This window comes from Ipomoea nil, unplaced genomic scaffold (assembly GCF_001879475.1).
Source record: "Ipomoea nil cultivar Tokyo-kokei standard unplaced genomic scaffold, Asagao_1.1 scaffold0805, whole genome shotgun sequence".
Classification (NCBI taxonomy): domain Eukaryota; kingdom Viridiplantae; phylum Streptophyta; class Magnoliopsida; order Solanales; family Convolvulaceae; genus Ipomoea; species Ipomoea nil.
The window spans coordinates 1950801-1964133 of NW_017617233.1; the positions used below are offsets into that span (position 1 = coordinate 1950801).

The 13333-nt window shown below is 33.2% G+C and overlaps 2 protein-coding genes across 2 annotated transcripts; one reads left to right on the forward strand and one right to left on the reverse strand.

The window, feature by feature from the left end:
* Positions 1-3147: 3147 nt before the first annotated feature.
* Positions 3148-3552, reverse strand: LOC109177565. The gene has a single exon (XM_019326952.1). It carries the CDS (start codon positions 3550-3552, stop codon positions 3148-3150), a length of 405 nt encoding a protein of 134 aa, XP_019182497.1.
* Positions 3553-7154: 3602 nt separating this feature from the next.
* Positions 7155-10171, forward strand: LOC109177611 (dihydroflavonol 4-reductase-like). Its single transcript, XM_019327016.1, has 6 exons — positions 7155-7358; positions 7659-7828; positions 7963-8157; positions 8640-8799; positions 8905-9106; positions 9634-10171. Exons 1-6 carry the CDS (start codon positions 7220-7222, stop codon positions 9839-9841), a joined length of 1074 nt encoding a protein of 357 aa, XP_019182561.1. The 5' UTR covers positions 7155-7219; the 3' UTR covers positions 9842-10171.
* The last annotated feature ends 3162 nt before the right edge of the window (positions 10172-13333 follow it).

The following is a 13333-nucleotide window of genomic DNA, read 5'->3' on the forward strand; positions in this document are numbered from 1 at the left end:
TTATGCCCTAGACCCGTGTCCACAGTGAATTGTGGACGCGGGTCCAAAACGACGTCGTTTTTTTTTAAAAAAACGCGTCATTTAGTTAAAAAAAAAAAAAAATCACGCGCGTTTTGCCGTTAACGACGTTATTTTTTTTTGGATTATGAATGTACAGTTATGCCGTTATGAATGTACAGTTATGCCGTTATGAATATACAGTTATGCAATTATGAAATTATGAACACAGAGCTCTAACATTATGAACATATATAGTGATAAAATTATGACCATGGAGCTTTAAAATTGTGAATATAGAGCTTCGAAGATTATGAATGTACAGTTATGGAGTTATGAATCTACAGTTATGGAGTTATGAATCTACAGTTATGAGATTATGAATCTACAGTTATTGAATTATGAATGTACAGTTATTGATCGAATTATGAACAAAGAGCTCTAACATTATGAACTTACAATTATGAACATAGAGCTCTAAAATTGTGAACATAGAGCTTCGAAAATTATGAATGTACAATTATAGAGTTATGAATGTACAGTTATGGAGTTATGAATGTACAGTTATAGAGTTATGAACGTACAGTTATGGAATTATGAATGTACAATTATTAATAATATAGTAATAAAATTATGAACATGTACTCCTATAACAAAGCGGTCTGAAATTTTTTTTTTTAAAAAAAAAAAAAAAAAAAGATGGAGATAATAGTGCCTAACAGCACTGTTACTCGTGTCCAGCATGCTTGCTGGACACGGGTCCAACGCATAACGATTGATAACATCTAGGAGTATTTCTTTCAATCGTTATATCCTACACCACGGCGCACATAGCACTGTGCGCCGCGCGCCTCCCAAAACGACGTCGTTTTGGGGTCGTGTTGGGAGGCGCGGTAGGAAGTTGCTGAGATTATGTGTATTCGTTCACAACGTTATGTGTATTGGTTCATACAATTATGTGTATTTTTTATACAATTATGTACATTGTTTTTATACAATTATGTACATCCGAATCAGAAAATTTGTGTGTATTATGTTAAGAGTTGATGTGTATTATGTTAAAAGTTTATGTTTATTATGTATTATGTTAGATTATGTGTATTATCTTTTAAAAAGAGTATGTATATTTTGTTATAACATTATGTGTATTCATGTATAACATTATGTGTATTCAAGTATAACATTATGTACATTCTTGAACAACGGGTTTTTTTTAAAGAAAAGCCTACTGCCATTCACTGGGGCGGGAAATTTCAAAAAAAAAAAATAATTAAAACGACGTCGTTTTGCATCTAGGCGCATAGTGCAATGTATGCCGTGGTGTAGGATATAAATTGCCTATTTCTTTTGAGCTTAGGTTGTAACCCATATGTCTTCAAAAAAAAAAAAGTTGTAACCCATATTATGTGTCTTGGAACAATGGCCCATTAGAGGGCGGAACCTATATTGGGCTTGGACTGTAACCCAGTTGTTGCTGAGTGGAACCTCTAATTTGATCGACATTCAAATTTTGGATAAATTATGCTGTGCATCTGTATACACCATGCATGGTGCATACGGATGTAAAAACGACGTTGTTTAATTAAAAATGCGCGTCTCATTTAAAAAGAAACCAATTTTGATTTCCAGCAACAACATTATATTGTGCATAATTTGAACTATATATACAGAATCAATGAATTAAAATTCCAGAATCTATGAACTAAAATTCCAGAATGAATGAACTAAAATTTCAGAATCGATGAACTAAAATTCCAGAATCTATGAACTAAAATTTCAGAATCTATGAACTAAAATTCCATAATCTATGAACACATAATGCTGTTGAGGGGAATCGAAATTGATTTTTTTTTTAAAGTGGGATGCGCGTTTTTAATAAAACGACGTCGTTTTTGCATCCGTATGCACCATGCATGGTGCATACGGATGCACAGCATAACGATCACAAATTTTGTACCTTGTATTGTGGATCCTAGTTCAAAACAATATTCAAGTTGTGTTTGAAGTTAACATATTACCTACGTTTAGTTAATAAATTTTGTGTATATACAATTAACATATTACGTGTCTTCAATTTATTTGTAAAAACATAATTTGAGCAAATTATACAATGAACCAGGATTCACCTTGCATTGTGGACATTAGTCTAAAATGACTTTCAAATTATATCTATGTAGTTAACATATTATGTGCATTTAGTTATTAAATTACTCCATATATGTATGCAGTTAACATATTTGTTTACTACAAACATATAATAGGTTAACTACATATTACGTGTCTGTTAAAATATCATGTGTCTATAGTTAATCTATTATGCGTATATAATTAATAAATTGTGTGCATTCAGTTAATATATTATTCAAAAATGTAATTATGAAAAAATTTTAATTTTGGTCATATAACTATTATAGTATTGTTAATTGCAGCCTGCAACTTTTAAAATTATCAATTTAGTAGCTTAACTATTTAATTTTTACCAGTTATACTAAATTTCTGACCAAATCTCACAAACTTTTAATTCACTTTATTTTGTTTAATCACAAAACCAATATGGTCTTTCTATGTTAATTTCTTGAGCACTATGGTCTTTCAAGAACCAGCCGCCGTCCTCCTCCGGGACAAAAGAACTACAAGCGCCGGCCGCCGGAGCAATAATTATGATATTCTAAGCAAGAACTCGTCCATGCACAACTCAGATGATCAAGTGCATGAAAAATTTCCACAACACACAATAAATTCATGAAAATAAAAAAGCTGAAACTTTTTAACTGGTCATAGAGGTGAAATTTTGGAATAATGACCAGGGATCGAGTCTTACCAGCGGCAGTGTGGGAGCAACCTCTCAAAGTGAGGGGGGCTCCTTGTGCCCAGTTAGCACCGGTCTAGCCTCTATGGTTCATGTTCGGTTGAGTCACCAAATATTTACATCCTCCCAAATACTCTGTCGGGCCGGGGTGTGGGGTTCGGTTGAGTCACCAAATATTTACATCCTCCCAAATACTCTGTCGGGCCGGGGTGTGGGGGGCCTTAGGGTTGGGGTTCAGCCTTTTGGAATAATGAAAATAAAAAAGCTTTTTTAATAAGAAGAATCAATAATAATTACAGGAAAATACATTAAATTAAAACAAAAGACACTTCATATATATTTCAGACATGAGAAGTAGCAGAGACCGTTGTCATAGTGGTGCCCATGTCCAACACACCTTCAAACCCACCTTCCCTAACATACTCAAGGTACCTTGAGAACTCCGGCCGGGCCGTCGCCTTCTTCTTCTTCCGGGAGTCGAAAACGCTGAAAATGGGTAGAATCTTGCTGACTTTCCTCATCTGTTTCGCCTGTGATTTCGCCGGAAAATTATGCAACTCTGATGTCGTCATCACTTTCTTCTTGGCTGAAGAGCCGCCTTTAGCCGCCGCAGCAGGCGGCGGCCAGCTTCTTGTTCTGCTCAACTTGGGCTCGCCGCCGTCATGATCGACGGCGACCACAGCAACATCGTCGGCTAATTGCTTATAGCTGTATGGGCTTTTGCGTTTAGTGAGAGATTTAAACATGGTAACGCAGAATCTGGGTTTCTTCAACAGCTAATTATTAGAATCAATGAGGATGGAAATGGGAAGAGATTGGCAAGTTTTACAATTTTATATACACGGTTTGGTGGCGGTGCTTTGGGAATCTTTCTTTTTGGAGTTGAAACTTTCTTGATTGACCATTTCATCAAGACAACGTACGCCCCGCCGTCGATCGCTTGGCCGGCAGCCGCTTAGATGATCAAAGGTGGTGATAGAGGTTAGCTAATGCTGATGATGGATGTTGTGTCGTATACATATAGATATACTCCGTAAGAATTATACTTCATTCATTTTGTCACTCATTTTAGGATATTAAAAAAAAAATAATAATAAGGGTGAAATAGACCATCGAACTACACAAGATAATTCAATTAGGCAACTGAACTTAAAAAATCAAGGGTCCCTAAACTAACCAATTTCAAACAATTATTCTAATTTGAAGGTTTCCAACAGGTCAACAAGTCATCCTTCCAAATTAATTATTAAAAAAAAAAACTTGTTCCGACCGGAGTCCAGTTTTTTTTTTAATTATTTAATTTAAAAATAATTAATTTTTAAAATTTATTTTTTTAAAAATAATTAATTTGAGAGATGACCTGGTTGAAACCTTCAAATTGGGGGAATTGTTTGGAATTGATTAGTTTATGGACCTAATTGTTGATTTTTTAGGTTCAGTGGCCTAATTGCATTATCGTGTGCAGTTTGATGGCCTATTTGACCCTTATTCCTAAAAAAAATAAAAAATTGTGGACTGAATAAAATTAGCATTGTGATTTTATTTAGTAAAGGATCACAATAAGATAAATCAATCTAGTTGTGATCAATTCAAATTAAAAAGATTAATAAACTATTCTTAAAAAGTCAAATTTATAACCTTTGTATAAATTTAATTAGCATTGTGATTTTATTCAGCCACTTAGTTTGATTGATTTAATTTCGTCCATTTCTCTTTAGTTTTTTTTTTTTGAAGGTCATTTCTCTTTAGTTTGATTAACCTTTGTATGACTTATTAAAATTAGTACACGTACACGCTTCAACGGAGGTTAGAAACTAAGAAACGTATTATGAGTAAGCGAAATTAAAATATAGAGCAAAAAATAAAAGTAAAATGCAAGTGGAAATATTGGTTATTGAAGTACCAACCAAATGTCAGACATAAATTAGTCACACATCACATGTAATATATATGTAAATACAAACAAGTCTAACAACGATAATAGCCATAACTAAAATAGATAGATGGAAACATTTTTATTCATAGTTAAATAGTAAAATCAATACTTTGAGACGACTAAATTTAGAATTGTCACAGAAAACAAGGGTCATCCGTTTAAATTAACTTTTATTTTTAACATTTTTTGTGTTTTTGAATGCGTAAGGGCCTTTTATATATATATATATATATATATATATATATATATATATATATATATATATATATATATATATATATATATATCGATAACCACTTTTAATTTTGAGATCTCTCGAACATTGTGAACGTTCTTCGTAGTTCTCATGATCAATCTTTGCAGTTCTAATGATTATTCCGTTTCTTATTCGATTATTCTTTGGTTTCTATGTGACTATGTGCATATTTGACTTGATTTGTTACTTGTGTTTGTTGATCATTTAATTTTGGTGACTATTTCTCCTTAAATATTTTCCGCAAACCAATGGGTTCTACCTATATTTTTTTATTTTATTTTTTATTTTTTTTAGATTGGCCACCTCTCTCCGTTTTAGATGATTACCATGTGCATTTTTGTTGTCTTCGTTATAAATTTTTAACAAAAAGACATTTTAAGTGGTTATTTTGTGATATAAATATATGTAGAGTTCACTACAAGTTTGAGTCCGATCAAAGTAGGTTCAGGATTCTTCGAAGTGAAACGAAGAAATTGAGATACTATAACTCAAAATGAATAATATCTGAATGAAAAAATAATTTTTTAAGTAGACACATTTGAATAAAAAATATAGAGATGGGAAGGAGTGAAAGAAGCCTTAGATTTGTTGTCCCACATTAAAAACAGAAGACTATTGACTGAGAAATATTTTCTTGTAAGTATTGCCTTTAAGAACGAGTAAGCTACACATGTAATATATAGTTTGGTAAAAAATTGATTAAGTCAATTTTGGCTTATTTGACCACTATTAATTACTTGATTTAGTTAAAATATCAATATAAATGTTTGATTAATTAGCTTTTTGCAACTCCAAAAGGCTAAAATTCAAAAAGCTACTCCAAACAACTTTTTTAATTAACTTTTTGAGAAAAGAAATTATACCAAACAACTATCCGTTAACAGCTAATTTACCAAACACTTTTTTTACAATCAGCTAATGTTATCAACTATTTATACCTTCTAATTAACACAATCAGCTAACAGCTAACAACTATTAGCTAACAACCATTTTACCAAACAGGACAAATGTAAATTATCATATAATCTTTAAGGTGGTTAGAAATGGTGGACGAATATATAATAATGCAAATTCAAGGAGTTTGAGTATTCTTGAATTAGTATTTAAAAATTCTTTCCAGTTTGTCTTTCATTATCATTTTCTCACTAATTTATTACACGATATTAGTAGCTTGTTTAAAGGTGCATTTGTCAAAGATAGATGTGGTAAAATTGAACAAGCAAGATAATAAATCACTATAAAATTAACACAAAAATTTGTATGACGCCACATGTAGTCTGTGGAAGCAACCTGTGGCGTTGACCAATTAAACTGTTGAGCATATATATAATATATAAAGTAATTGTGCAATTCAACTATGTGTGTTCAGCCAACTTAATGTCAAACGCCATGGATTTGAATTGACTATGATCCACGTATTGTTTGGATCCAATTAAAAAATAATCAGTCTGCATAGAGGGCGTATGTCAAACATCTATTAACTTAAGCTTGGTCATCAACCCATAAGACATATACACATGTTATATATTTTCTTATTTAATTTAAAATTTGATTTAAATACAAAATTTGTACTCGTATGCATCGAATTTCACAACACAAGACACATAAATTTATAACATTAAGACATACACAACTACTAATTTATGTCGAGCACAGAATTCATACTCTTAAAAAGGTACAAAATTTCATAACAAAAGACACAAAAACTCATTACATAAAACGCATACACATGCACCAATGACGAGGTATAAAATTCATACTTCTAAGGTACATATTTTCATAACACAAGACACAAGTCTGATTTAAGTACAAAATTTGTGTTCATAGGCATAGTTTTGCACAGCATAAAGACACAAAAATTCATAACATAGAACACAATTACTAATTTGTTTCAGATACATAATTCATACTCTTTAAGGTACAAAATTTCATAACACAAGACACAAAATTTCACAACATAAAATACATACACATGATCTATGGTATATATATGGATTAAATATATTGCTTTAGGCTGAATACTCAAATTTGTTGCTTGGCTCACCTAACCGGAGGTTGAGCACGTGTGTATCCTCCCAGGTTAACAAACAGTGGAACCAGCCCCGTCCTGAGCAACATTCTATAAAGATAGACGTGCTCCTACTATACACTTTCACCTCAAAACATTAATCACCTTATAAAAATTTCTTCCCTTTAATTTGTCTTTTTCACGTGCCTAAAAATGGTGGGCGGTAATCATACTCCTGCTTCTCCGGCACCGACCGTTTGCGTCACCGGAGCTGCTGGATTTGTCGGCTCTTGGCTCGTCATGAAGCTCCTCCAACGAGGCTACATTGTCCACGCCACTGTTCGAGATCCTGGTACATTTATAAAATATTCTAGCTAAGCTACTAGTTATTATTGACTATATATTAGACAAGTATAAAAAGAAAAAGTTACACAGCTTTTATTGACTATAACTTTTGACGTAGTGGTAAGGATTTGGTTCTGAAAATCTGTAGCTATGCAATTGAGGTTGACGGGTGCTGGGCAGGAGTTGTTGGGGACGGCTCAAAAGAGTCGAGTCCAGCCTCCTGCTAGCATCAAAACTAATAAAGTTATGTCTATGTTATTAGTTATAGCTTTTAGCATAGTGGTAAGCATTTGATACTGACATGTAGGGAACGCACAAAAGGTGAAACACCTGCTAGAACTGCCGAAAGCCGAGGGGAAGTTGAAAGTGTGGAAGGGGGTGTTGGAGGAAGAAGGAAGTTTTGATGAAGCCATTGCAGGGTGTGAAGGGGTGTTTCATGTCGCCGCTGCTGTGAATTTCGCCTCCAAGGACCCTGAGGTAATTAATGAATTGAAGTCCATTGCCATCATCCCATGCATGCATGCAAATAGCCAAATAGTATATAAATATTGTCTTTTTTTTTTTTTTTTGTTAATTGGAGTTAATAATATGTATGTATATATATATGGTAGAATGAAGTAATAAAACCAGCAGTTAAGGGGATCCTGAGCATCATAAACTCTTGTGCGAAAGCCAAAACCGTGAAGAAGCTGGTTTTCACTTCCTCTACTGCAGCTGTCCACATTAAGGAAACCCAACAACTGGAGTACGATGAGAGCAGCTGGAGCGACCTGGATTTCATATACGCCAATAAAATGGGAGGATGGGTTAGTTTTTTTGCTCTTCTATTTATTTATTTATTTATTTTTTAAATTTAGTAAACCCGTCTCCTGATCCTAGCTGGCAAAAGATCAAAAGTAGGTAAATTAATTCAGGTTGCTTAAATCTGATTAGTTCAAACCATAAAACCATTAGACCTGTTAGGAATTTGAACTTGTAATTTTGTAGTTAGTAGACGAAATTCTCTCACTCCCAGAGCCCTACATGATAGGGGAGGGGTAAATAATCATTGTGACTCATCAACTCATTAGGTCAGACGGGTGTCTGAAGGGTGCAACTCCCACATTATATATAGCTGTTAGTTTATCCACAATCTAACACATAAGAACCAACTGAGCTATATCCAGGCGGTAGTTGTCAGAACTCAGTTCTGTGTTCTTATTCACAATCTAACACATGAGAACCAACTGAGCTACCCAGACGGGAGGCTTTGAATGAGAATTGTTGCATATATGTTGTTCCTCTGCAGATGTATTTTGCATCCAAGACACTGGCGGAGAAGGAAGCATGGAAAGCAGCCAAAGAAAAGCAGATTGAGTTCATCAGCATCATACCACCACTAGTCATTGGCCCATTCCTCATACCAACATTCCCACTCAGCCTTGTCACTGCACTCTCACCAATAATGGGTATTCTATATATCAACTTATTCTCATCTTTCTGCAGAATTCAATATGTTATTTAATTTTGTTTTGTCTGGTTTTTGTTCTTAACTTTTCCTGCAAATAAAACAGACCCAGTAGGGAACGGACTTCACCACAACATCATAAAGCAAGGCAAATTTGTGCATCTGGATGATCTGTGCGAGGCTCAGATATTCTTGTACCAGCATCCCAAAGCAGGAGGAAGATTCATCTGTTCTTCCCACCATGCCACCATTCACGATGTGGCAAAGATGATCAGACACAACTGGCCTGAATACTACGTCCCTTCTGAGTAAGCTACACATAAAACATAATTCTACCCAACCAACACTCAAACCCATAGCTTATAATATAAGTAAACAATTTTTTAGTTGGATGTCAATTATTTTAGCCATTGCTGAAAATTATGGAATTTCCGACCACCTGAAAGTAATCTTAAATCGGTGTTAACTCACTAAAGCCTTGTTCCGACCATTTTTGGTTTCCGGAAAAACCTTTGTTGCTATTTCCGACCACTTTTTGCTTTGGACTTGATTTAAGATCATTTTCAGGTGTAAGAAATTTCATAATTTCCAATAGTGAGTTAACACCGAAAATTTTTAGAGTTAGGCCTACAAAATTTTGAGTCAATAAAAAATCAGGTCGATAAACTCCCAGCAAAGTTTTAGTTGAGCCCGCCTAGCCTGCCTGATAAGCTCCACAACCCAACAAAAAAATTCATTAGCTCAAGCTTATAACTTATAAGTCCAAGAATCTAATAGGGCTAGTCCGACACCAAATGGACTGATTGACATCCCTATTTTTTGGGCATTTTGACAGGTTTAAGGGCATTGAGAAGGAGTTGCCAATAGTGTCATTTTCATCCAAGAAGTTGCAAGAGATGGGGTTTCAATTCAAGTACACACTTGAGGACATGTACAAAGGAGCAATAGAGACGTTGAGGAAGAAAGGTTTACTTCCCTATTCTACTAAAGAACCTGCTGACATTGAACAAGAACAACATAGTGGGAAAGAACCAAAGAGTTGACATGAATGGATTGGAAGAGAATCACACCAATTGCAAATCTAAGGAGTTTGAAAAAACCCATCTTATTAATTTGTCTTTAATTTTCATTTTCTCAATAAATTATTGTTGGAAAAATAGCATAAAATGACATTTAAGTGGCTATTTTATGGTACAAATATTAGTGGGGTCCACTTCTGATTTGGGTCGGGTCAAAGTGGATTTGGGTTCTTCGTAGTGAGACGAAGAGATTGATATATTGTACGCTCAAAACGGATAATAGATGAATGAGAAATTGACTCTCAAAGTAGACCCATTTGAGTTTGAAAAATGAAGGGGGAAGGCTTTAAAGTAGTCTTTGTCTCACACTAGTTTGGGAAGTGGGTTTGCACCACTATTTATACAAGAGCCCTTCTAAGTTTTATTGAATTGTATAGCATAGAGGCTCTCTTTTGTGTGCATAGCGTGCAAATCAAGCCTGAGAAGGCTCGACTTGAGGGGCTAAATTTTCATATGTTTTTTTCCAACACAGAGCCACTCGGCTCGGTTGTGGTAGTGGGCTGCTAGTCTGCTACCATTCGATCAACTCGGGTTCGACCGAATGGTTAACCACTCGCAACGTCTCATCTCGTAACTACCATTCGGGTAGCTACCGTTTTGGGTTTTAATTCATCAGTTCCGGAATTAATTTTAAATTACAGAATTAATTCTTAGGTAACGGTCAGCTGTTACAAAGGTTACAATGACTGATTTATTATCAGTTTTAATGTCATTGTTTAATGCTATTAATTCCTCTTCTCCTATATATCTTTGGTTGAGCAGATGATTTTAGACACAACAAAAATTAGCCTTCTTCCTCACAAAACTCTGCTCTTCCTTCTCATCTACCTCCTGTATTCTTCCCACGCTCTAGTTCGTCGGGTTCTAAGTTTGAGTGCTCAAAACATAGAATCGCAGTACGTTTTATCCTAGCAGGAAACCTAGGTTGCAATGCTCCTAACACCTTTGGTAGACAGCAAATAAGATTTTAAGCAGAGAGTGCAACTCGACTCGTACTTACAACCTAACCAAAAGTTCCCTTTCGTCCTTGTGCTTTATTTCCCAATTTTTTTCCAGGAAATTAATAATCTTTTTCATAAGATTATTATTATTTTATTCGTGTATTTCCTCCCACAATTATTTCATGCTATTACTAGCTAGTGGCAATGTGTTATGTAAAGGTTAAAGCACTATATATGAGATCCCTAAATGACTATTTTTTTTGTCCAAAGATCCCTAAATGACTATTAGTTTTACTAACGTGACGTGCATGTTATATTGTTTACTGTCAATCATAACGTGACATGCAACTCATAACTTATTTATAAATAATGTATTTTCTACCACATTTTTTTAAAAGGAAAACTACATTGAATTAACTCAAAAACTGCAAGAGACAATCCGAGGAGAAGACTTCCAAGTAACATGAAATGAACAGACTGAGAGCCAGAGCTCCTAGCTAGGGAATGAGTCATCTGATTTGTTGAACGAGGAATAAAACAACAAATAGAGTCATGAAAAGATGTAAATAACAAATGACATTGATTTAAAATGGGGCCTGTATAAGAAAAATCTCAAACACTTTATTATATACTCATGTTATAAATTTATTTGCAAAAAAATTATGAAGGGAAAAATCAAAGTTGCAATAGATAATTTGAGAAAATAACAATGAAGAAGACACGAATTTTCACATGAAAAATTCCTAAATAATATAGGATAAAAATCACGGACAATGATAGAGGAATTTCACCATGAGAAAATAGGAGTTACACATTCTATATATCTAACCAGGAGAAAACAATGACAAATTATCTCTCAATAGAAATGGGAAAATTTAAAACAATTAAAGTATCTGTCAGGTCCTTGTAGTATAGTATTTTGTTTAATTTAATCTTTGTACTTAAAATTTGTTCAATTTAATCATGTACTTTAAAATTTAAAACAATCAAGCACAATATTTAACATCGTTTATTTTGTGAGGTGGCATATAATAATTTGATTTATTATTATTTAATGGTAAAAATTAAAAATTGGGATTCCATTACTGAAAATTATGAAATTTTCGACCACCTGAAAGTGATATTAAATCAAGTCGAAAGTATTGTTCCGACCACTTTTGGTATCTGGAAAAACCTTTATTGCTATTTCCGATCACTTTTTTATATCAACTTGATTTAAGATCACTTTCAAGTGGTCAAAAATTTCATAATTTTCAATAGTGTTCATATCCTTAATCTCCTAGATAATAAATGTAGTTCTGTACGTACTACCAAGCTACTTATAAATCTTGGTATGTAAATGTAAGAATAATTAAGTAATATTCTTATTCAATTGAAATACTAAAATATAAAATAGGAAAAGATATTTAAAGATGGGTTAGTTGCCAGTCACCTGTAACTTACCAAGTGAAATGCATAATTCAATATTAAATGTTGCAATCACGTATTTGTTAGATTATCCTGGCTAGCTTTATAAAAAGAAAATTAATTTTATGTGCTAAATGAACTGCCAATTAGTACTGTAAAAAAAATATCTAAGACAAATTTTTGTTCTATGATTCTATTTGTAACAAATAATTTATAATTGTTTATTAATTAGTCACTGGCATCAGCCATACTGAATGTCCAACATTCCTCAATCAAAAATCAGTATTCAACATGTCAATCAACATATTTTCATACTCTACCCGTAATAATTACAAGTCAACAACAAATTACAAATCTCTTACATGACGACAAATAATCAATAAATGTCATCCTTATTAACATTTTGTGTTTACTTTTTCGTCCATAAGTTATACTAACGTTGCAAATTTCGTCCCTAATATCTAAAAATACAATAAGTCTCAATCAAAGTTATACCCCTCATTTATGTCCATGTTTTTAATGCTAAACATTTTGTACATTGTGCTTTTAGAGTTGTACTATACAATTTTTTGGACAAAAATACCCTTATCCCGTTATAACTTCCGTTAACTTTTCCATTACTTTTACCATGCACATGCATCTACCATATCTTTTCTTATATTCTTTAATTATAACAATATTTGTAAAACATTATATATTCATTATATATTAGATTCATATAATAAATAAATTTTATTTTACTTAGACTATAATTAGTAAAAATTTGTTAACTATTTTTAAAAATATAAATATTGGGCATATGTTTTTGCGCATCGCGCATAGAAAAGACTAGTTTTGTTAATAAAGTGACAAAAAGTGCAACATCAATGATAGCTATAGGGACGAATGAAAAGTGAATACGATCAACAATTAGGAGCCAATTTTACAATTTTCTTATAACTTAGAGACGTAAAATGTAATTTTTCCATCAATAAATGATAAGGGAAAATGTCACTTTTTTCCTTTAAATTGCATGGCATGCTTATAGCACTTTTTTTCCTTAATTATTTATCTATATGATTATTTTGAATGCGGTGTTTCTCCATCTTCTATGTTAAATGGTCGTTTG